At 49.2% G+C, this 24,945-nt stretch overlaps 2 protein-coding genes across 2 annotated transcripts; both read right to left on the bottom strand.

Moving 5' to 3' along the window:
• Positions 1–3,458: 3,458 nt before the first annotated feature.
• LOC144139775 (progestin and adipoQ receptor family member 3-like) lies at positions 3,459–5,088 on the bottom strand. Its single transcript, XM_077672035.1, has one exon. It carries the CDS (start codon positions 5,086–5,088, stop codon positions 4,201–4,203), a length of 888 nt encoding a protein of 295 aa, XP_077528161.1. The 3' UTR covers positions 3,459–4,200.
• Positions 5,089–15,807: 10,719 nt separating this feature from the next.
• Positions 15,808–23,192, bottom strand: LOC144139773 (uncharacterized). Its single transcript, XM_077672034.1, has 2 exons — positions 22,585–23,192; positions 15,808–16,021 (listed from the first exon to the last, which is right to left on the bottom strand). Exons 1-2 carry the CDS (start codon positions 23,190–23,192, stop codon positions 15,808–15,810), a joined length of 822 nt encoding a protein of 273 aa, XP_077528160.1.
• Positions 23,193–24,945: the final 1,753 nt, after the last annotated feature.

Here is a 24,945-nt window from a genome sequence, read left to right as displayed (position 1 = left end):
TCGTCAAGTCACAATCCGTACATTGCAATCCGTACATTGCAGCGCTCTCGAATTAACACTCAACTTTCTTCAGTTTTGCATTGAGCTGAAAACGACACGTAAGTAAAAGAGCCGACTGGGGCGTAGTTCTGAGTTTTGTCCATTTCATATCCCTTTCATAGCGTTCTTCTAGAGCGAGCCCTGACTGGCTGAAAGCAGACGACAGGATGTGACGCCGAACACGCAAGGTTGGACTTTGGTTCTGCGCATGTCAGAAGCCCCACAACCAGGAGTACGCCACGCTTGAAACGGACCGGAAATGGCCATTTTTCAAAACGGACACAACTCTGAATAGTGCCCCCGGTGTAATAGAACTTGTGTTGTTCGAGTGAACTGTTTCTTATTATCAGGCCCATTAAATCAATGTAAAATAACGCATCAAGGAATTATTCTGCTCCCTAACGTTGGGCGCGTCGTCGCACCAGAGAGATAACTTTGACTAGGAACTGAAATAAGGATACTCGGGTGCAAGTTAAGAATGCAGTGGCTCATGTGGTGTACCACTCCACCGAAGGGACGGACCCGGACGTCAACGACGCGGGAGTTTCGTAAGGAGATAACGGTTAATGCGTGGCATTGTCTACATGCGGCGTCCGTGCTCATGCCACAGCACCGTGTAAATCGAAACATCTGTGAACGAAAGGTTCACCTAAAGAACAAAATAAAAGGCTCACAAAATGTTAGAGAGAAAGCGAGACAGAGGACATTAGATAGATAGATAGATAGATAGATAGATAGATAGATAGATAGATAGATAGATAGATAGATAGATAGATAGATAGATAGATAGATAGATAGATAGATAGATAGATAGATAGATAGATAGATAGATAGATAGATAGATAGATAGATAGATAGATAGATAGATAGATAGATAGATAGATAGATAGATAGGTAGGTAGGTAGGTAGGTAGATAGATAGATAGGTAGGTAGGTAGGTAGGTAGGTAGGTAGGTAGGTAGATAGATAGATAGATAGATAGATAGATAGATAGATAGATAGATAGATAGATAGATAGATAGATAGATAGATAGATAGATAGATAGATAGATAGATAGATAGATAGATAGATAGATAGATAGATAGATAGATAGATAGATAGATAGATAGATAGATAGATAGATAGATAGATAGATAGATAGATAGATAGATAGATAGATAGATAGATAGATAGATAGATAGATAGATAGATACGTAAAGCAACGTGTAAATCGAAACATCTGTAAACAAAAGGTTCACAAAAGGTTAGAGAAAGAGAGAGAGAGAGAGAGAGAGAGAGAGAGCTCCTGGAGAGCTGTGCTGCGCATCCGCGAGGAGCATTGGATTGGATTGGATTGAATTGCATTGGATTGGATTGGATTGAAATGGGATGAAATGGGTTGGATTAGATTGGATTTGACTGATTGTTTTAGCAGCAGTAAGCATTCTTATCGGTGATTTACGGTAAGAACTATCCCCAGTGCTTCGCCCACTCGTTATGATTCCCTTCGTGGAGATGCGTGAATTTTTTTCTAACCTAGTTTCTTTTTTTGTCTGCAGTAATTTATAACCAGATTAAGTGCAAAAAATTATAAAAATGGCTCGTGTCACGTTCAAAATACTCGCATTAAGGCACTCTTTGCGCCGCGCGGAGGAACAGCAGGTGCGGTACCGAGGCCCAGGGGCGACTTCTCCTGTCACTCCTAAGATGCAAGTATCCCACTCACATACACACATATACTACAACACTACAGACTCTCCCGTAGGACACTTCCTCCGCCACACGCGCAACTCACCCGTGAGGAAGCCGCTGCATGGCGCCAGCTACAGACTAACACTTTTCCTAGCCTCTCGCTCCGGAACAAATTCTACCCTACCATGTACCCCGAAAGATGCCCATCCTGTGGAGGACACCCGAACCTTTACCATTCCACATGGGAATGCCCCAAACCCCCAACCCAATTGCCTATACCCAGCCCCTCACCCTCCGGATGGGAAGCCGCTCTTTCCAGCTCAGCCTTGGACGACCAGCGCCGACTGATCGACCAGGCAAGACGGATCGCAGCAGCAAATGGGGCCCTGGAGTAAGGGCACCACCCTCTGAGAGCTAGATAGCCTGACTTTATAATAAAGTTTTCTACTACTACTACTCCTAAGATGCACCAGAGTGTAGTTGTCACTTCATCGTGGTCGTTTCAGTCGAGCGCCACGCGCAACTAAAGCAAAAAACAGGATTTTAAGGGACAGGAAAGAGACCCCTCTTTCTTGTCCTTCTTTCCTCGAGTTGTGCTTGGCGCTCGGTTGAAGTTCCCTTTTTTAGTAGGACTGAAGGATAAACATATGAGACACGAACAATGCTGAGATACGGTAACTAGTAACAGTTAATATATTTTAATGACAAACGCGCTTTGCAATTGCCTCCCGAAAAGCTTAGAAACATGCTCAGATATACAACTAGGCGAGCGGACGTTGAGCGGGTACATTCTGGACGTAGCCACTTTAGAACTAGTTCCGTTGTGCGATAAAGAGCCCTGTTATCCCCTCTATCAGCCCCCTACCCTCTCTCTCTCTCTCTCATCATTTTAGCTCTCTTATGGGAACCGATTACAGCGACCTTCAAGAAAATTTATAGCGATTCAACGAAAAATAAAGCTACCTCCCTGTTAACGATAACGACGGGAAAACACGAAGCTTTAGTCGTTGAGTTTGTCGTTTGATCGTTGAGTTTAATAGTTTGCTTGGCTCGGACTTGGCGCTGGTTCGGCGGGTTCGACATGGGTAGACGCACTAAAGCTTCGCGTTTCCCCATAGTTGTCGTTAGACAGAGTAGTAGTTGATTTGCCTGAAGTAAGGTGAGAGAATGAAAGCAGGTTCGTTAAGTTGGGCAGTCTTGATTTTATCTGGAGAACACCCGCCGCGGTGGCTCAGGTGCTAAGGCGTTGAGCTGCTGAGCCCGAGAACGCGGGTTCAATTACCGGCCGTGGAGGCCGCTTTTCTGATGGAGGGGGAAAGCAAAAACGCCCGTTTGTACAAGATTTCGGCGCATGGTAAAGATCCCCAGGTGGTCAAAATTAATCCGGAGCCCTCCACTACGGCACGCCTCATCGCCTGCGTTTCGTCAGCGCGTTAAACAATCAATCAATCAATTATCTGGAGCACGGGCGCGCTCGCGTGCCCGTTCGCGCTGACGTTGCTTAAAGGCATGCTGCTCCTCCCATGAACGAACGACACGTGGTCTACCCATTACGGTAGCCAATCGCACACTGCGAGTATGTGCCACTCTGCAAGTACGCACCACTTTGGTTGGGATTGGCCAACCAAAGAATCCATCACGAGAAAACTTCGCGTTCAACTATCGTCTGGATTAAACTCAACGATCAAACGACAAACTGAACGACTAAAGCTTGGTGTTTTCCCATCGTTATCTTTAAACAGGGGAGTAGTTGATTTTTTTTTCTTTCACTTCACCCACGATAATTCGTCATCATCGTCAGAGAAAGTTGGCTTTTCTGCAGGGCGTATTGCGTACAACGGCATCAGTTAGAGCAATAAAGCTTCGCTTTAAAAAGCCTAGCCCCCAGGGCACCGCATACGTAGACAAGCGCTGCACGATAGAAGGCAAGGCGAAATCTCCAGAGCACAACTCGCCGAACTGCTCTTCGTCGACGCCACGTGGTCAGAAGTTGCAGAGGTCCGAAAGCAGGGCGCAATCTTTCACAGAACAGCTGAATTTCAACGAAGCCACAATCGGCACCGTGCCTCGGCGAGGCGTCGCACCATGCACGCGAGGACAACGGGATCAATGTCGCAGGATCGCATCGAAAATTGAAGGGTTGAAGATGACTTTCTTGGGAGCGGACGTGGCACATTGAGCACTCAAATTCTCACCTTCGGGGCAAGGGCGCAAAGTGGACGTCGGTTTGGGGCCGCCGACATGGAGCAGAGCATTGCCCGGAGTATACACGGGACTCCAAACTTGGCACAAAGCAAGGAGCTTCCAGTCTCTCGCCAAATTGCTTTTTCTTATCGCTTCTTATCTTCGGTTAGGAAAGATCTTAGTGCTCGCTGTTCGAATAAAACCTAAAAACAAGTTCACCCGGTTGTTTTTCCTGGATTCTTGTCAGTGATCACGCCCGTGTTATTTTCATAAAAAGCAGAGGCACAGGATCCACACCTTGAGGGCTACCGTGGCTTGACGTACGCGAACTGCAGTTCATGGGCGATGAGCACGCAGGCGGAAACGCCCACGTGCCAAATCTGATGGCTGGCACCGACCAGGTCCACAGCTCCTGGCCACAACCGCTCGGGCACGTGGCTTATGAACACGGCAAGCGAGAGAGTCAGCAGCACCAGCACAGTCACATGTCCCGGTAGCGTTCTGGTCACCAGGCCGACGTCTCCAGACACCGCAAAGTGTCCCAATGGCACCAGGCTGTACAGCGCGAACCACGCCATGGTTCGAATCCGGGAAGAGTCGTAGCGTGACTCGCGGTAGCTCGGCACGGCCGTTAGAAGAAACGAAGGCGCTGCGGCGGCAATGGCTCCGGAGAGGTGAAGAATCCTCGCGATTCCTCGGAACTGTAGAGCCGTGAATCCCAGCACGTAGGTGACTACGCTGAGCCACACGCCCGCGAAGTCGAGCAAGTAGAGTGCGCGGGCGTTGGGCGTGCAGTTGAACGTGTGGTAAATTGCACTAGTGAGAAGCATCGCACCGTAAGCCACCGGCATGACCGTCAGTAGTAGTCTGCGCGCGGGATCCACTCGCAGCTCGGTGAAGCGGCTGGCATTGTCTTCGACGAGCAGGGCCGCTAGCATGCCCAGCGTGATGATATTACTCCAGACGTTCACCGTCTCGTTGTGCCACCTCAGCAAGCTCCACAGGCAGGCGGTGCGGCTGCGGCAGCGCCTGTAGCCGGTCAATATGTACGGGTTGGTGCGTTCCGAGGCGGGCAGGTCTTCGATCCGCCAAAGGCTGAAGCTGCGCCGTAGGTCCGGGAAGAGCCGACTCACGGCGGCGCCCGTGCCGCCCAGAGGTCGGAGCGAACGAGCGTACGCGAACAGCAACTCCATGGCGCCTAGTGTGGCAACGTTTCCCGCCGCGCGGCCGCCGAGCGGACCGGCTGATTCCCATCGGGTACCCGCGGGCAAGGTTTGCCGAAACGCGGCGGCGGTGACCCCGATAGGGATCGCGAAGATCGGAACGGCAGAGCTTGTGTAACTGGACGGCATTGCGTCGCCGCAGCCGCCGGTGGCCGATCAGGGTCACGGCGTGCTCGAGCTGCTCGAAGTGTTTCCTAATAGCCGTTGGGAAGTAGTTCGGATAGATGCACGCGATATATTATGCAGATTGCGTTGCCCGCGCATGGCTGCGTTACGTCATTGCTGTAGAAAGCAGGAGCAGTGCTCGATGGCCTGCGTGACGTAGATCGGCGAGTCTGGCGGCTGTTTTTGCGAAAGACTCTGCTTAGCGAACAGAGCTCAAGGGACCGCTCAGCACCAGCAGCCATCGGCAGCCCTCGGCGACGGGTTCCAGGCAGTAGCTTTTTAGCGCCGCACTGGTGCGTGGATGAACATTGGAGTTCAGAGACTAAGAGAGGGAGAGAGAGATTTATTGTGAGCATTGATGTTGTTCTTGCAGGAGTGGTTCCTTGAGGTGCGGGAAGGTTGGGGAAGCGGGGAAGAAGTAGTAGGTGCTTGTTTTTCCTACACTTTAGGATAATATGTCTGAGTGTACCTGCCTGTTGGCAGTATTTGCATTCTACTGGCTATTGAATGGGGGATATCCGGTTGGATGCTCAATATGGGAAGGTGTTTGTTTGTAAAAGTCTGAGTGTTGTTTCCTGGGACTTCGTGAGGTTTGGGTGAGGTAGTGGGAAAGTCCATCGATTAAGACTGTAATGTTGCGTTATTTCTGATTACGTTACAAGTGGTGTAGGTTCCCAGGGCAAGGAATTCGCCCACCAAAAGGCCCGGGAACTTGCAGAGACGAAGAGCAGCAAACGGTGCATTACCGGATGGAACACCCTTGCAGTAAACATGTCGGTGCACCAAGGGATCCCGCCGTGCGTGAAGATACCGGGCTGAATAACACCCGCGGCGCGTTTGGGCATCAGACGTTGTACTAGGGAGGACAAGTGCGCGCGGGTGTTATTAAGACTAAGGAAAAATAAAATATCCGGGTGTACGAGGTTTTGGCTATGGGTAAAGATTTCAAGCGATCAAAATTAGTCTTCAGGTCTCCAATATACACTGAGCGCCTCAAAACGTACGGGATATCGTGGGAAGTTTCAACGTTATTTGAAATTTGAAACTTATTTTAAGAGATAGAGTTAAAAGCATGAACAAACAGGCCATGATGACAATGTGTCCCGTTGTTTATTTTAAAGAACTAGTTTTTGGTCGTTCACTCAAGTCCGGTACTCTAATCTACTGATCTTGAAACTTTACTGATCTTGAAAATGGCGCCTATTACGAACTAGTTTTCCCAAAATGCATGTCCAAGTGATGATACGGATAGGCTTGAGGTCGAAACCAATGTTTTGAACGGCATGCGACTTTGATAATGACCGCAGGCTGGAAGCACACACACCGAATCGTCCCGTTTTCCAGCGCCTTGCGGTTTAAAGACCCGTGACTTTTTATTCGTAGACATGAAAAATGCATGAAAACCTAGCCATATGAGCTTCGCTTTAAAAAATGAACGAACCCTTTCCTTTCTGAAACAAGGGTGGATGCGAAGCTTGACCTCAGTGCAAACGAAAACGACCAAAATCAAAGCGCAATGACCGAAACAAAAACGCAGAGGCATCGATCGACCGAAACGAAACCCTTGCATTTCGCTGAGCTTTACCCGAACGCTATTGTTTGGTATACGTCATTGCAGAGCATTCTTCTGCGATTTTTAGAGAACGCTTACGCTCTTCAATGGCCATCCGCTCTTCCATAGTTGTTGTTGTTGTTGTTCCTTTTTTTTTAGTGCATACCCACTTGGGGGATTGCCAGGATCGGGAGCTTTATTGGGGCTAATGTGCCCGATTTAGGAAACTAAATTTTGGAGAAAAAAATATGTTGATCGGAATAATCGCACAAAAAATACAGGAATTTGTAGAAGAAAAGTTCGTACTATGCAGGAATTTGCAAGAAATGGCTCTTATTTCGTCTGTGTACAAGAAGAACGGCTAACAGGGTAGGCGCCTAGTCTCTGAGACGTAGGTGTGGACGGCTGTAACCAAATTCCTGTGAGTAAATCCAAGCGAAATGGCACCAAGCGAAAGTAAGACCAGCATTGAAAGGGTAAGTCCAAGGTGGTGAATTGGCTCCACGAGGTATTTTCTTCTCATTAAAGAGAAACCGCGGCAATGTAAGAAAAAATGCTCTATGGTTTCGGGTTCATCACAAAAACCACAATGACGAGAGGAGGTGAGCCCAGCGCGGTGCATATAGAAGTTGAGCCGCGGAACTCTACAACGTACGCTAGTTAAAGTAACCTCGCATTGGCGAGATTCGCAACATCGGGAGTTCCATGCATATGCCAAATGGGCGTAATCATCAAAGGAGGTGATGACACCCTCCTGCCACTTCGCCAAATGTTGATGCCAAAGTATCCATGCTCCGGCCAGTATGGAAGAAATGGTCAGACGTCGATCGGAGGGCCGTCTAGTGATGACCACGCTAAAAAGTCTGCTTCTTCATTCAGCCATATACCCTTATGCCCAGGCACCCATATCAGGGCGATTTCTCTTAAGTGGGGAGGAACTAAAAAACCAAATGTGCGAAGAAGAGCTGAATTTTCGGGGGATATCAAAGCGGCCAAACAGCTAATGAATCGGACACAATTACGACATTTATTATCTGGGGAGGTACGTTTTTTATGCTATGACTATTGACATAAACTCAGCATAGAAGATTGGGGTGAAGTCCGGTAGGCGAATCGAAAGCGACCAGTTGAGTTGTGGACTGCGAATCCCCACATCCGCTCTCTCCTCAAGTTGAGAGGCATCAGTCGCTACAACCACGTATAAATCCAAGCCAGCCAAATAGACGTTCAGCAAACCCGTTAGTAAACGTGTAGGCTGCGTTTTCGCATTGTTAGGAAACATGTTGTTAAAGGTTAGGGGAACAGGGAGAGCTTCCCAGGACATCTGAATAATGGACAGAATTTTAATATTAAGGGGTGAAAGTAATGTCTGGGCATACACACATTGAGGGTGGTATTGGTGGGGCCACCACGAGTTAAAAAATAAAGCCGTTTGAGCCACCATCAGCGACAAATCTCTGCTGAGGGGCGATTGGAAAATCCTAAGCATCGTCAGCGCAGTTAAAAGATTAAACCGAGACTCTAGTGGAGGCAGCCGGACTCTAAATACAGGATGTTATTAGCTACGTATTTCGGAAGGCAGAGACACAATCTCAATGCACGTCGCTCCAGTAGTATAAGCGGATTGAGTATGTACATTGGAGATCTTGAAAAGAGAACACAGCCAAATTAAGATATGGCGCACGTACCCGCGGTAAATGAATATTAAATAGTCCCTTCTCATCACAAAATTCCGGTTGCTAATTTTTCGCAACGAGCCAAGTGCCCGTTCCCCCTTCGTAGTAATGTGCTTTATATGATGCCGCCAATCAAGCTTACCCTCACAAATAATACCCAAGTATTTTAAAGTTGTCACTTGCGGAATAAACTCCTCCCGGTATCTAAGGCAGAGGGTAACAGGCACTGATACGGGGAATCAGGACCGCGATCAGACTTGACAGCCACCTTTAGACAGACTCCAAATAATTTTGTGACGCCTGATAAAGCTCATGGATGTCCCGTGCTGCTGCGAAAAAGGCTATATCGTCCGCATAAACATAACAGCAGACTCCATTGCCGGTAGGAATGGATCTCATCAGTATGTTAAACAGAACCGGAGAAAGCACTGACCCTTGTGGAACGCCCCTTGTCTGATGTAGTGTCGAAGTCCTAAAACCATTTTTCGAGTAAAAGAACTTGCGGCCAGATAAAAACTGCTGAATCCATGAAATAATGTAATATGGTATCCCGCATTTTTTAAAGTTTAGCTATAAAGACGCTGTATTCTACACTGTCGTATGCTTTCGCAATTTCCAGTGTGACAAGCGCGCAGATTTGTTTGTTTCTACGGGCCACGTGGATACGGCTCTCCAGATTCACATGGGCGGACCAAATGGAGCAGCCTGGACGGAAGCCAATCTGATGTGCACTCAGTAAATTTTCCCTAGATAGAAATCGAAGTAAACGGCCGTACACAATTCTTTCGATCAATTTGACTAAGTTACTGGTCAAAGAAATTGCGAGGACGTTGTCCGGGAGAAGGCCAAGACTGGATTTTTTTAGTAGTGGTACAATTTTTGCAATTTTCCAATCTTCAGGCACCCATGCTTTCTCCAATGACGTGTTGATAATGTTTAATCGATCGTGAGGAGATTCCTCAAAGAGAAGCTTTATCGCTGTAGTCGAGATGCCATCGGAACCTGGGGAAGCCATGGCGAGAGGCGCATAATTATATCCGCCATTTCCTCCATTATGACAAGTCTAAAGCTGGGGAATTTTCAATTATCATGGGTCGGAGAGTCACCGTAAACCTTGTTTGCAAGGCCTGGGCGTCTTTTTCGAGCGACTCTGAGCTTTCTTCCTGCGTTTCCACAATGGATGCACCGTTGTTTGTATCGTCAGTGCTCTTGCGGTTACGCAAGAAAGCAAAAAGAATACGCCGGTTTTTCGTTTCGGAAAGAGCGGAGAACCGTTGCGAACAATAGTCTTGCTTAGCCGTTGAGATGGTTCGGCGAAAGATTTCGAAATAATACTTTAAATTGGTCCAATTATTGGGGCTCTGATTATAAATAATTTTTTTCCACGCCGCTTTCCTACGACGATAATCTCTCGTACAATCATTATTCCACCACGGGCTTATACCGTCTCTCTTGGTTGACGAAACAACAAACTCCGAATTTTTAGTGAATTTTTTATTAATGATGTTACGTTTAGGGCCCTAAGCTCTATATAATCACTGGGAAGAGATGCAAGGGACGAACTCAACTCCTTTTTCATGAGTTCATAGTTAACCAAGGTCCGCACCACACAATTAGGTGTGCTTACCGCAATATCAAAAATTATCGGAACGTGGTCGCTACTTGTAGGACCATCGACTGTACGCCAAGTAGAAACCAACCTACCCTTTGCGACTGTTAGGTCTAAGACTGAGCGCGTTTGATTCCGAAAAAAAAGTCGCACTACCCTAGTTAAAACATACTAAATTATTTTCCTCTGTCCAGTCTAACGCATTCCTCTACATGTTAGAGAGAAAATCACTGTCGCCCCAATACCAAGAAATATGCATCCGATCCACAACAAAGCACGACGCAAGGCAAGAGTTCAAGCTCTTCGAACTGCATACGGGAAACGGCCTGACGTTAGGTACGCGGACGCATCACTATACCCCAGTCGATCAGCCCACGCCATCAGCATAGTCAATAACCAGGGACTGGAGCTAGCTTCAGCTTCTATACCTACCAAGGACATCGACACCGCCGAAGAAGCAGCCATTGCCCTTGCAGCTACCACTGGCAAAGAACAAGTCATCATCCTATCAGACTCCCAGACGGCGTGTCGAAACTTTCAAATTGGACGCATTTCATCAACAGCAGCAAAACTTTTATCGGCCCACCCTGATTTACCCGAAATTTTCATCATATGGACACCGGCTCATTCATCACTGGAAGGGAATGAGGCGGCTCATGCCGCAGCCCGAGCCCACACTCACCGGGCGCCTCCTTCTGGGATGTCAGCCAGTCCTTCCATTAGCCCAACGAGAGAAATAATCCCCAGAAGGTACAGTGACATCCTGGCCCACTACCGCTTGGGACGAAGAACCTTTCCGCCTCCACATCTCAACATGTCTCGCGAAGACACGGTCATCTACAGGCAGCTACAGACTAACACATTTCCACATGGTACATTACTACACTCAATGCATTCGACACTGCACACATACACTTGTAAATTCTGCGTGGAGCCATGCACTCTCTACCACATGGTATGGGAGTGCCGCCACACACCATCCATTGCCCCAAACCCAAATCCCTCACTTGAGCAGTGGGAGGGTCGGTTGACCAGCTCCAACCAGGATCACCAACAACATCTGGTAGACCGGGCGAGACAGGCCGCCAAGACCCAGGGCTTCCTGGACTAAGGAGGTCCCCCACCTGGCGGTCAACCCAACAACATTGACTGCTCAATTAAATGTTTATTCCTCCTCCTCCTCTGTCCAGTCTAATAAACGCCAACCAGAAGTGTCGGTCTTGAAGCCCCAGCTCACATGGTGTGAATTAAAATCTCCGGCAACTATGACGTTTTGATTACAGGAGGAAAGGGCGAGGTCCAGCGGTTCGGTTCTGTGGTGGACACTCCATCGGGGAAATAGGCATTCAGTAGAGAGAATGAAAGGCAACCTTGCAGACTTATGTCTACACCATGAGTTCGCTAACGGTGACAAAAACTGGAAGGACAGCTTGGCTTTGTGGCAAATATTTGTAGCTATTAGAATACCACCTCCTCGCGTGTTCCTATCTAAGCGAAACACGCGAAAATTGGGTAAAGTAAATGGTTTGCCTCTAGGCAGCCACGATTCTTGAAGGCGAATAATATCTGGGCAGTGATTATTAATAGGGCATTTAAGATCTATCAGTGCCGCAACTACAGAACGGAAGGTCCACTGGAGTACTCGGATCGACATTATGGAGAGTGAATGGCAGCCATGGCTGCCTCCAAGATGCTTTCTTTAAGTTTAATGTCCCCTTGGCCCTTTTTAGGCTTCTTGGATCGCGACTCTGGGGAAGAAGTAGTTTGTTGCGAAGTGGATGGAGTATCTCGCTTGACGTCAGGGCGCCTAAGCGACGCAGTGGAAATGTCAAGTTCCATTTCGGACTCTTGTATTGGCAGAGATCTGAAGAGGAAGGCTGACCTTGGGAAGTTACAAAATAGAAGGTGCCGAAACTTGGACAGTTGCCATCGGAGTAGAGTTTGGGCCTACTGTCTCCTTCGAAGTCGCACTCTGGAGTTCGCTCGCTGAGGATGGTTCCTTGTTCCTTGCCAGATCGACAGCTCGCACCGATGAATTCTGGGCCTTTTGATCCCTGGGAGGAGGCGATGAAGATTGCAAGCAACCCTGCTGCAGGAAGGGAGCCACGGGCAAAGAGAGTGCCTGCGCGATTTGATGTGTTTGCGCTGCCAAAAGATTGGACACTTGCTCAGTTACAGACGCAACCATATTCCGTGAAACCTCCGGTAGGACTTCTTTGAGAGCAAGCGATATCGCTTTTGCAAGGGATCGAAGCCTCGTTGGATGGGGCCTGGCGGGCAGCCGCACTTGCATCACCGCCTCCTTACGAGAGCAACGGCGCTTTTCAAGAACTTCAAGGATACTGATTTCAAATGAACGAGCTGGGCAGTTGGAATAATCAGCGGTGTGAGACGCTCCGCAAAGGCAACAGGAGAGGTCGTCTGCGGTACATTGGCTAGCCAAATGCTCGCCCCCACAATTGCAGCAGCGGGATGCTGACTTGAATGAACCTGCGTTGTGTCCAAAGCGCCAGCAGTTCCGGCATTGACGACGTCGGGGGGACAACGGTTCTACCCTGTAGATGAGAGGCCAGACTTTGTTTTCCGATGGGCACGATGTACCCGCGAGGGTGGTGATCACGGATTCTGTTGGAATAGTGGTATTTTCCACTACACGGGAGCAACGGTACACCGAGATTAGCCCAGCATCCCGAAACTGCTCAAGGAGCTCGCTGGGCGAAATCTCCGTGTCTACACCTTGGACTATTCCTTTTGTGCAGGCAAGGTGGGAGGGGACAAAAGGACTCACCGGGAACGATGCGAAGGTCGAGCACTTCAGAAGATCGATTAAGCAGGCCTTATCCGAAGATTTGCAGACGATTCCGCCCTTCCCGTATGGTCTCACCTCCTTCACGTTCATGAAGTGTTCACTCGCCACTTGCAGGTCCCTCTGAATAGTTTTGAAAATTTTAAGCCGGATCGCTCCGCCATTCGCAGGGACCATAGCCACAGGAACGGCCATTACACCATTCCTCAGGAAGGCGCTCAGGGGTAAGTCCTGCTCCGAGAGACTAGACGACCAGGGAGACGACCTCTGGCCGGGCGAAAAAATAGACATGGCAATAGCCTATGCGTTCGCGCAGATATACGTAAACGTAAACCATATATACGTAAACGTAAACCAATAAATCAGGCACCCGATACTTGGCGAAACCCAACTCCGAACAAGCAGCGATTGTAGCCGACGTGTCGCTGCTGAGAACGTACTCTTCCATGGTGCGCACCACGCGCAGCCTATACCCACGCCCGAGAAGGGCGAGCGCCTGCATCTGCGATGTGGCGTGACGACGATCGACACTTCGCACGCGCGCCATCTGCGAACAGCGAGGGAGAGCTGTGCCCAAAGAGAACGTGGATGAAGTTGGCTTTGCCGCAAGGCTTTTTGGCGTACATCACCACCGACGGCTCAAGTCAGCCACTACACAGTAGAACAGACAACTGGGCTAGTTGGTAGCTGTTCATCTTGAAGGTGGAAGCGCTCACAAAACAGGGACGATTTTTTTTTCACAAAACAAAACGTCAATAACCCAAGTTTAGCGCCGTGTCGTCTATGTTTTTTCTACTTTCGTCCCTGTTTTGTGAGCGCTTCCACCTTCAAGATGATCAGCCAGTACAAGCTTCCCTTGAAAAAAAAAAAGCTCGACTGACTGGGACGCAGTCTAAAGAAGTGCACGAAGAGCCTGAGTCATGTTTGCGGTGTCCACGCGACTGGTGTTGGGAGCGGCTGTGTCGCGTTCGACGCCACACCCTATCTCTGCGTCACCAACACTTCGGCTGCTGCTGTTCCACGCCTTCTCTCTGCCGGGATTTCTGCTCGAGGACATTTCCTGGCTCGAGTACCCCGTGGTAAAGCATGCGGGGGATGCATACAGGGTCTAGAGGTAAACAGCTTCGCTGTAAAAAAAAAAACACGCGTGCTCGCCCTTTTTTAAATGCGGATCATTTCTTAGTCTCGCCTGGTTCTCCGTCGTTGATGGCGCCGCCGTTCACACGCTCACTGCGCATGCGCAACTCTCCTCCTTACACCCACAGCTCCGCGATACTACACTATAAAAAAAAGAAAGTTAGCGGCACCCGGTTTCGATCCCACGACTCTCTGGCCGCAACGGGAGGTACGCGGTGCTCTTACCACTACGCTACAAATCCGGGACAGGAGCAAGTGCTACGAACGCGCCTTATGTCCTTGACTCATTAAAACTACGTCAAGAAGCTACTGATACAACGAAGGCACGCGAAGCTGAACGTCAACGGAAACGACGAACAGAAAACTTAAGAGGGGGATGCTGAATTTCCCGTGGGAAAGCTGTGGCGGGAAGCGCCACGCGCCTTGCAGCTCAACCAGCCCCGTCCGCAGCGCCTCTGATGCTGATTGTGGCAGGATGCCCCTAGGGATTGGCCAACCAAAGAATCCATCACGAGATAGGTTCGCGTTCAACCACCGTCGTCATCTTCCCGTAGGGGAACCGCCGAAGAAGAAGAAGAACGAGAAGACAAAGCTGCGAAGAGGAGGGCGTGTACATTGCTCTCAGCCGGTGCACCAATGTCAACAACCTTTACCTCACCAAAGCCGACGGAGACTACCGATTCTACCACAGAGACAACATCGACAAGAACATGATGGACGAGTTTCGGCGCCTCGAGAACCACCGCCTACTCACCGTAACACAACAGCACTTGCGTGCCTTTGTCACCGGTGTGGACCCGGACGCGGAATTCCCTCTGGCGCTAGTAAAAGCCAGATCACTCAACATAAAGGCAACACAATGGAACCACACGGAACCGCCACGATGCTTCGCATCCTCATCAGGGTTCCCCACGGGAAGATGGTGTAATTTTTTTTCTTGTACTATCTCTTACCCCCAATCCTCAGCTAACCTACGAGAAGTGGGCGGGCCAGCGGGCCAGCACCGACCTCTCAGTCCAGCGTAGCCTGGTAGAGAGCGCCTGGACTGCCAGCAAGGAGCAGGCCCTCCACCAGGCGGGCGCCCGACCATCAGCGCCTGAAGCTGGGGGACAGTTTACTCACTCACTCACTCACTCACTCACTCACTCACTCACTCACTCACTCACTCACTCACTCACTCACTCACTCACTGCTCTCGTACCACTCGCTCGGCACGGCTATACACTAAAGCTGTCGATCCGGACAGCGGGGCCTAAGCGTCCTGGTATATTAAAGGCGAACCCCTCCCTCTACACGAAGTGTACCTGTTTAAAATTTTATTTCATCACATCGTAGAAACATAGCGCGCCGCGAAACGAGACGACATACGGACGCGTGGCTGTCACCACGACTTTGAATCTTCATCTTTCCGAGCGGCCTTCTTCGAGAATTTGGTTTTCCGCCTGCGTTCGATTCCAGAGGACATCTCGGATTGCTTCTTCAGCTCACGGCGATGGTGTTTCGACGGGCGCCAATTTACTCCGGGTGGTTCATTCACTGTTCTCTTTGAAGGACCAGAACGAAGTCCTCGCACTCCCATGGTCGTAGGTTTTCGTGGAAGCCCGGCGCGGAAGAATTTCGGATGGGAGGAATGTGCGAAGGGAACACCAGGGAATTTTAGAGAACACCTAGGGAACGCTCTCCTGGGGTTACCTAAATTTTGGTTAGGCCTAAATTATGCGTTGTGGAGACCCAAGAGGACCGTTCAGCTTGCGGTGGCGTGCCCCAGGAAGCTCCGCCGTCTCACGCGGGTGGTCTCCAGCTCGTGCGGCTTGACCGAGCCGTCGGAGTCGCCGGGAACACTGCGCTCCGACAGCCAGTAGCTTCCTTCGCGTCCCACTCTCTCGAGATGCGACGAGGTGCGGTCCTCCAACGGTCGGCAGCAACGGCACGTCCCGCTCGAGCACTCCGACTCCATCCTGCATCGGTTTCAAGACGATAGTTTTTTTTTGAGCCACTTAAACACGAAAAATTTCGTCTGTCTGTCTGTCTGTCTGTCTGTCTGTCTGTCTGTCTGTCTGTCTGTCTGTCAGTCTGTCTCTGTCCATCCATCCTTCCATCCATCCATCCATCCATCCATCCATCCATCCATCCATCCATCCATACATCCATCCATCCATCCGTCCATCCATCCGTCCATCCATCCATCCATCCATCCATCCATCCATCCATCCATCCATCCATCCATCCATCCATCCATCCATCCATCCATCCATCCATCCATCCATCCATCCATTTGCAGCGAAGCAGAGAGATCCGCGGCCCCTATTTTTATTAGAGTTAAGAACGTATGCCTGGCTGCAAAAGCAGATATCGGTCGTTTCATTACAAGCGTACTCTTTACGGACCCGCCGCGGTGGCTCAGTGGCTAAGGCGTTGTGCTGCTGAGCACTAGGATGCGGGTTCGATTCCCGGCCGCGGCGGCAGCTTTTCTGATGGAAGCGAAAAGCAAAAACGCGCGTGTGTACGAGATTTCGGTGCCCGCTCAAGAACCCCAGGTGGTCAAAATTAATCCGGAGCCCTCCACTGCGGCGCGCCTAGTCGCCTGCGCTGCATCGGCGCGTTAAACCTTACAATCCATCAATCAATATTCTTTAAGGAAAACCTTCCAGGCCACGCCAAAAGTTACCCCCAAACCAATAATTCAGCACATTAAGTGTCCTTTCCGGGTAGACCTGAGGTGCTTTATGCCGGATGGCTGGCGAAAGCGCTGTACTTTCTTACTATCACCAAATAATTCGATCAAACCGAAAGTTAAGCTCTTGATTCGAATTTATTATTGCCCACAAACTACTGGCGTGGCCTAGGAACTTTTGACAAAGACAGTGCATAATTTGTGTGTACAAAAGGTGCTCATTCGAAAAAAAAGCTATGTTCGCGACATTCGCGCCCTTTTGAGTTGAAATGCCAATGTTTTTAGATGTGCTGCGTCATTTATGCGACCGCAAACCACGTGTTGTGACAACAGGTAGAGAAAAAACCTTTGTTGCCGGTAGTGTACCGAAGCCTTTGGATGACTATAAAGTTACCAAAGCGTAGAGGATGGCATTGCTGCTACAGGTCTATTGTCATCACTGTAGATCTGTGATGTCACGGGTCGTTAAACACGGAAATAGTGGTGGGCTTGCTGCAAAGCCCGTTATGAAGAGAACTCAGAGACAGGCTGCGAACATGCAAACAACGCATCAAAGCATTTACGACCAATTTTAACAGGAAATTCTCCTCGGCGAAGTGGAGTGGGGAAATGCTAGCTCACGAAGAGTGAAGAAAAGAGGCATGGAGGCAAGGAGCCGAAGAGCAGGTGTTGGAAGTGCCCGCCTCAAGAAAAAATCCCGGGCCGTGTCCACTAACGTGTTACATGGGGAGGGGTGGAGCATGCAGTGTGTAAGTGTATAGGTAGTATTCGTTGAAAAGTTCAGCTGTCAATTCCTTCTCTTGGCAACACTGGAAACGGCCACAGACATGGCCGATGCGCCACGGACATGGCGCGGCTTGGGCCACTGCGGCCGCACGCCGAAGAGAAAAAAAACACCGGCAAGCGTCGTCTGCTCCGTTTCAACCCGATTCTCAACGGTGGTGTCAACAGAGATGTTATCAATCGTGCTCAAAGGAAAACCTTCCATCCATCCATCCGAGGCAATACTTTGCGTTTGGTGATGTAGAGTTTGTGACGTGCAACACAGTCATGTGCTTAGCACGGACAAGTACCGCCATGCCGCGGCGCCCGACGTAACCAGTGGCGGCACACTCACACAGAGTTGCCTGCATGCGCGCCTCGCCAGTGAATACAAGCAATACTTGGCGCCTTGGCGTCTTTGCCCACGGAAATGAAACCGTAACGTGAAACCTGGGGAGGAGCGAAGCATGCAATGTATAAGTGTATTCTTGGCGCCTTGGCGCTTTTGCCCAGGGAGATGAAACCGTAAAGTGAAACCTGGGGAGGGGCGAAGCATGCAATGTATAAGTGTATACTTGGCGCCCTGACGTTTTGACCCACGGAGATGAAACCATTGAGGGGTAGACGTATACAGCTTTGCTGTAAGTCTCGTGTATTTGAAGCACGAAGCGTTCTAGCGCGATGCGTTGGAAAACGAGTGTCCCGGTGTTTTAGTACCGTGACTACATGATACTACGACGACATGAGACGACGAAAGCCCGAGCCCCTAAGGGGCTTCACCCCTAGGAAGCGCTTCCCGTGGTCGGAATCTTCGAACCTGGGTCCCCCGCGTTATGAAACCGGCGTCTATCTGATTGCGCTATCGTCGCTTTTCTCGATCAGTTTTCAATTTTTTTCAACCGCACAGCATTTTCTTTGGGTTCGTAGCGCGGGCGTTGACTTTGGACTGTGGCTGAGTTGAAGTGGACTCTGGCTTCGGACTTCGGCAGTTTGGATTTTCGACTTTGGGAGGATGAATCTTGGACTTTGATTTAGCTCAGTTTACATGAAGAAAGCTTCGCTTTTAAACCTTATTTCTCTTAAGAAAGCGGCAGGCCCAAAAACGTTTGCCTTTGAAGTACGGAGCTCTCTAAGGGAGGCGTGAACGAGTGTCCCGGTGTTTTTTTGTACATGTTACGAAGCGCTCTAGCGCGAGGCGTAAAGGAGTTTCCCGGTGTTTTAGTACCGTGACTACATGATACGACTTTTACGACGACGACAGGAGACGACGACAGCCCCAGCTACTAAGGGCTTCGCCCCTAAAAATGAGGGCGACCGCTTATGGTGTTACGATGCCCAGCGTCATTTGTGAAGACCGAAACAATTCAGGTACCATACTTGCACAGTTTTAACGCGCCCCAATTGTAACGCGCAGGTAAATTTACTGGTGAAAATTCGCAAAGCAATTTGACGCCGATTCTACGCTGCAGATGTAAAAGACATGACGCAACGTACCTGGCAGAAGGCATTTCATTTGACGTACGCAAATGTGGCAGCGAAAATTCTTTGGGCTTACTAAAATTGTTTATCCATCTCCTGCTGTACTTGCAAGTAAAGCGGGGAATTTAAAGCCTATGTCGCTTCTGATCGCGACTGTAACGCGTACGTAAATTTTAAAGCTACTTTAAACAAAAAAAAAAAAGAGTGTGCGTTATTTTCGTGCAAATACGGTATTTCTCGTGGTAAGAGACTCGGTCAAATCAGACTTAATAACTATAATGAAGTTCTCTTGAAGTTGGCTTCCAAGGCACAATTCTTGGAGAAGCCTATGTTGACGAAATATTTGCAGTTAGTTTCCCCTAGCGCGCATCGCGTAACTAAAATCGGCCATTTATCCTTGTCCAAGGACACTGTTACAGACCCCCTTTAGACCACCGATTACGCCTATTCGGCTCCAGAACAGAGCGGCAGCAGTCTTCAGAAACGTTTAATAGCGGAGCTGCTGTTGCTGGCCGTAAGTTCGGGGTTCGTGCGCGGCGTAGGCGTCGCGCAGCTATCGCATTACTAACTCTACAACGGAAAGACACGTGACAGCAGCCGCCGCAGCACTCGAGAGGAGCATGCGCATGCGCTCAGTGGAGAGCCCTTCGGGCGGGAGCGCGCATCGTCGTGCGCGTGCGCTCAGTACGGCGTACAAGAGACCTCGCTGCGCGAACCGTCTTCGCAGTTCTCGGAATGGCCCGACCGCTAATAGTTCGCATGGTCGAGGAAGAGGCCGCGAACCGAAAGGCAGGCCATGCTACTGAAACTATGGGTCCATCAATGCTCACCTACGACAGTTTCGCGATTCAAGTCTTGCGAATGAGTGCAAGCTTCCCTAGATTTTTTAAAGACGATAGTCTTTCTCGGGCTACTTAAACCAAGAAATTTTGGTCTGTCTGTATGTCTGTCCGTCTGTCTGTCTGTGACTCGATTCAGCAACCCGGCCAAAGCAAAACAATGCCTGCGCAATAGTCTTATATAGTCACAGCTAAATCTACCCGTCTATGTCCGGTGGAATGTTTATACTTGTCAACATTGTTGAAGAAGAACAAGACATTACGCAAATATGAGACAACAAATCAATACAGAAGTGGTATTTGCAGTGTTCCTTTATAAAAATTCAAACATGCTCGACTTTTGCGAAATTAAATACTTCATCAACTGCAGAAAAAGAATTCACTCCGCCGTCGCCTGCTGTCGCCCGCGCCACTATAGCTTCTGGCGCCATTTTAAGAAATCAACCGGCAACAGTTACGCAAGGTTCCACTAGATAGGTTCCACGTTCTGCTTGCAACGCACGTGGAGTAGGGAAACGCGGTTCTATAAACGTTGAAGTAGGGCGCCTCGGTTAACGCGCGTCTTCGCCGTACGGCAGCGTTCTCATCGAGACACCCGGTTTGGAGCAGAGGAACGCGGGAAATTTAAAATGATTTAAGCAAACATTTGGCGTCTTTACCTTGGGAGGAGCGCGACGCAAGAGGAACAACATGAGAGGTGAGCGGTAAAGCGAAGGGAGGCATTTACTTCGCAAAAGCCGATAAAGACTATCGTCTTTTGACGTCATTTGCAACGAAAGGAGCAGACACGCGGCCAATTTTTTTTTAATCAACAGCTGTAGCTGCAACACTTGATCTTGGAGCATTGTGGTACTGCCTAGAACTACTAATTGGATACGGCTACCCATTGGACGAAGCTACCCATTGGATATTAAAGTGAACTTTTTTCTGGTGGGATCGATGTCGCCCTGTCGAAGAACTAATGAATTTCCCCATAGACCGCTTTGTTGACCCAACAGCTCTGATAAGATCTTTGGATACACGGCGCGTGCTTGAAAAAGTGTCACAGTGTCATTGTGTAAAAAAAAGTCACTTGTGAAAATCGTGAAAAAGGAATGTTCTAGATAAGACAACACACGCATCGATCATTAATATCTAAAAACCACGTATCGGTATAGACTTGGATCTTTCGTAGACGGGTTCACTTAGTACGTGAAAAATCGTCGCGTGAGTTTGTTCTGATTTTGCGATTTGTGTCTTCGAAGGCTTGACGCCCGATTGGGTGCACTTTCAGAGAAGTTTGTACGCACTTTCAGCGAAGGTTTTGGCGCACTTTTGGCGCAGTTTTGCTGTGAGAAACCTTTCGTGCTTCCCCCAACTTTCTTGAGGAAGGGATGCTTTTGTTTTTTTTTTTACTAGTCTTGCAAAAGAAAATTGTTTAAGGGTTTATTACTGGGCGGGTGTATTCATAAAAAAAAACTGCTGCCACCACCATCATCATCGTCGTCGTCGTTAGCCTGCTTGTGTCCACTGTAAGGACGAAGGCCTCCTTCGCATTACTCCAGCCGCTCCTGTCTTGAGATGTCCTACTCCAGCATTCTTTACTTGCGAGCTTTAAGATTTATTCCCTCTACTAAGTTAATGGTCTTCCCCTAAGAGCCTATACAGATTTTGTCCCTCTACCAAATTAGCGGTCTTCCCCTATACAGATTTTTTCCCTCTACCAAATTAACCGTCTTCCCCTATACTTCTATTCCGTCTCTGGTAACCTCTCTGTTACTCTGGGGGTGTCCGTTATCCGCACTACACACCCAAATAAAGACCACTACTTTTTCTTGATTCGACCTATGACGTCCTCAGCGCGAGCTTTTTCTGTGATATGAAATTCTTGTTTTCTATCCTTCAGCATTACTCTTATCATCGTTATTTTCACTGCTCGTTGCCTGGCCGAACATTTCTTTAAAGGCTGTCCCATATGACTTAATATGGTTCCAGTGAACTCTCTTTAAACTGTGTACCGCACCTTGAAGCTCCGCCACCCTGCCCTTAACCTCGTAGAGTAGCATTGACCAGATTGTAAGAGAGCGGAGCGCCTTAGAAAGAAGACCGTTACAAAGGGCATAATAATTTTGTTAAATTTAGGTAGCGTCTATTATCCCAGCAACCGTGAAAATTACCGTCAGAAATTTCTCACGGGAGTCGCCTCGCATTGGCTAAGCCCGCTACGCAGAGATTCTATGGGATAAATATTCCCTAAAAAAAGCCGTGTTTGCAGCTGGTCCTGTAGCGCTGTGGTATATTACCTGGTTTTAAACGAGAACGCTCAGGTTCTATGCTTTTTTTAAGCTTTCAGAATTTTTCGGCCATCGTGATTTTGTTGATGATTTTTTACTCTGGTTTTTACAATATCAAGAGATCGACGAACAAGATTTCTAGAATGGGCTGAATTACGTTTAATATAGGTTGTGTTCTGTGTCGTTTGGCTGGGTTAGTTTAGGTTTGTTGCAGTTGGACTGTATTTGGGTAGAATACGACGCGTTCGGTTAGGTTACGCTAGGTTCGGTGAGGTTATGTTATGTTAGGTTACGTTGGAACGTAATATTATTCAGCAAAAAATTTTAGGCCAGCCAGCTTTCATGGAAACTGCCGTGAGAATTTCGGTGAGGTAATTCTCACGGCTGCCGTGAAATTACACCCCGCCTTAAATTTAAGAGGCAGCTGTTAGTCAGCAAGGGCGGTTATCCGCATATTCACCGCGAAGCTTGGGAGCGTAGGTCTCCGTACGCACCTCATCAGGTCCAGGGAGAGCTCGTCGCGACTGTAGACGACGCGCGTCGACTGCGACGTGAGTTTGGTGGCCGACGACAGCGACATGGGCAGCATGGACGACTCGTCCACGTCGACGGGGTGCCCTACGGAACCGGGTCCCTCGGCGCCCACGGGCTCTTCCTGCAACGCGGGATGCTGCTGCTGCAATAGCTGCTCCTGCTGGGCGTTGGGCTCTTCGGCGGCGACCACGTTGTCCACGGTGACGTGGATTGCGGTGCAGTAGCGCCTGAGGATCTGCAGGTGGAAGATGAAGAGGACGGCACAGTGGAGCGTATTGAGCGGCCTGTTGTGGAAGTAGAGGCTGGAGACGACGCGCGTGCAGTCGACGAGGAGGAACCACAGGTGCAGGGCCATGTCGAGCAGCCAGACGGCCACCTCGACGAGCACGCCCGAGCCGGGTCGCAGCCGCATCACATGGAAGTGCAGCAGCAGGCACTTCTGCACCAGGCTGGTCACCTCGTCGACGCTCTCGAGACCCGCGTAGACGGCGTGCGCGATGACCACCAGGGCTGCCACCGCCGAGCCGAGGTGGTAACCCTCGTCTATCATGCTCAGCATCAGGTCCATGGCTCCATGTTGGCTTCCGCGGCCGCCGGGCTCTGAAGCGCTGGCCGCACCGCAGCGACGCCCTTCGGCATCTTTGTCTCCACACCGACACCGGACCTGGCACATTGGTCAACCTCTCTCGATGGCTAGGTGGGACAATCTCATGCGTGGTTATGTGCCACACGAAATGCCAACATCATGTAATAACTGTACCTGTGCTTTTGTCGTTTGGGGGGACTAGTCTGGGCCGATGCCATAGGGACGTGTGCAACGCCATCCACTCCTTCATTTCGGAGACAGCTCGGCTGCAGTGTTAAAAACATTCCGATTAGGCTGATTTTTACTATAGTTTTCCTATTCTTCTCACTGTGTGTTTTTTTTCTCGTGTTTCCTCTCTCTCTCTTTGATTAACCTAGACCAAATTCTTTCTTCTGCTCCATTATTTTGCCTCGCTTGATTTATTCTAATGAAAACATAACTCTTCTTGGCCAATCCCCCTAAGTGGGTATGCGCCATTTTTCGGGCCACCACCACCACCACCACCCTGTTGAGGGTACGTGCCATGTGCGGTAGGCAGTATTTTGGACTCAAGAAGACGACGCCAACGCTCGAGCACCCTGCTCTCGTGTGTCAGCCACATTCGCTGAGACCCACCGTTCGGGTACCTCTGCTGCCTGGCATTTCCCCTTACTCGCCACGCCTAATACATCGGTATATCACCACCGTGCTGTTTATGCCTGCGTCTACCAGGTCGCAACAGTATTACTGCTGATGATGAATGAGACGAACCTCCGGAACAGCAAACTTTACCGTCTATTGGCAAAGGGCGAAGACCACAAGCTTCCAATCTGTTAGATGCACGTCTTCATCGCATCTTGCCAATTCATTTAGTAGGTTTGTGGCAAGTGTACTCAACCATGGTTGCCGAATTTACAACCACACTGTTAGCATTCAGTCCCCAGCAGCTGTATTGCCCCTACCCAAGGCGGCGGGAAGGCAAGTAATAAGCAGAACGTGCTAGTAATTGCTCTTGACAGACGTGGCTGGACATCTTTAGGAGAGGCCTTCGTCCTACAGTGGACGCAACCAGGCTGAAGATGATGATGGTGACGACAATGATGACGACGAGATGATGATGATACATGTCTTTCAGACAATTTTACGAAGAATATTGCTGCGAAGACGTCTTGCGCTTGGTTCTGGCCAACACTGCGTGAGTCTAATGTCGTGTCGACAAAGAATCACACACACTCTCGCTCCAGAGTTGGGGTAAAGTTCTCTATAGCTCCCAATCTAACTTAGGTATATTAAAAAATGATACTGAAATTGGTTGCTAAAAGAACTCTATCAGTGCTCCGAGTTTACGTTACTTATGGCAATTAGGAAATTACAATGAAGTTGCAAACGTTACAGAATTAACGTCTACTGTCAATACAAGGTCAGCTACGAAGGCAGAAGGGTTAGAGAAAACAGCTGTAACTCTTGCTTTATGGAAACTATCCCGAAACATATATGAGAACTAACTTAGAATTAATTACAAGGATATTATGTGCAGGCGTCTTTATTCGATGAACATAGTAAGTAACCACACATAACTCTATCATCTAATACATTGACAATTTTTGTCGTTGACTATCAGGACTGCCCTTGCAAGGAAAGTGTAAGACGGGGTATGCACTGGCTGCCCTAAGAAATGACTCTGCATCATTGTCTGTCCCAACCTGACTCGAACAGCTCCAATCATGAGTGACTAATCGCCACCTCCTTTCTCTCA

This window comes from Haemaphysalis longicornis, unplaced genomic scaffold (assembly GCF_048455015.1).
Source record: "Haemaphysalis longicornis isolate Haplotype H1 unplaced genomic scaffold, Haemaphysalis longicornis Haplotype H1 scaffold_5, whole genome shotgun sequence".
In the NCBI taxonomy this organism is placed as follows: Eukaryota; Metazoa; Arthropoda; class Arachnida; order Ixodida; family Ixodidae; genus Haemaphysalis; species Haemaphysalis longicornis.
The sequence above is the reverse complement of the archived record's forward strand: the minus strand, read 5'-3'. Positions and strand labels throughout refer to the sequence as shown.

What these genes read in the sequence shown, in the direction of transcription:
- LOC144139775 (XM_077672035.1), bottom strand. Translation starts at nt 5,088, where the DNA reads ATGGAGTTGCTGTTCGCGTACGCTCGTTCGCTCCGACCTCTGGGCGGC.
- LOC144139773 (XM_077672034.1), bottom strand. Translation starts at nt 23,192, where the DNA reads ATGGACCTGATGCTGAGCATGATAGACGAGGGTTACCACCTCGGCTCG. An exon ending in CTCTCCCTGGACCTGATGAG is followed by an intron (nt 16,022 to 22,584) that starts GTGCGTACGGAG and finishes AAACCGATGCAG; the next exon opens with GATGGAGTCGGAGTGCTCGA.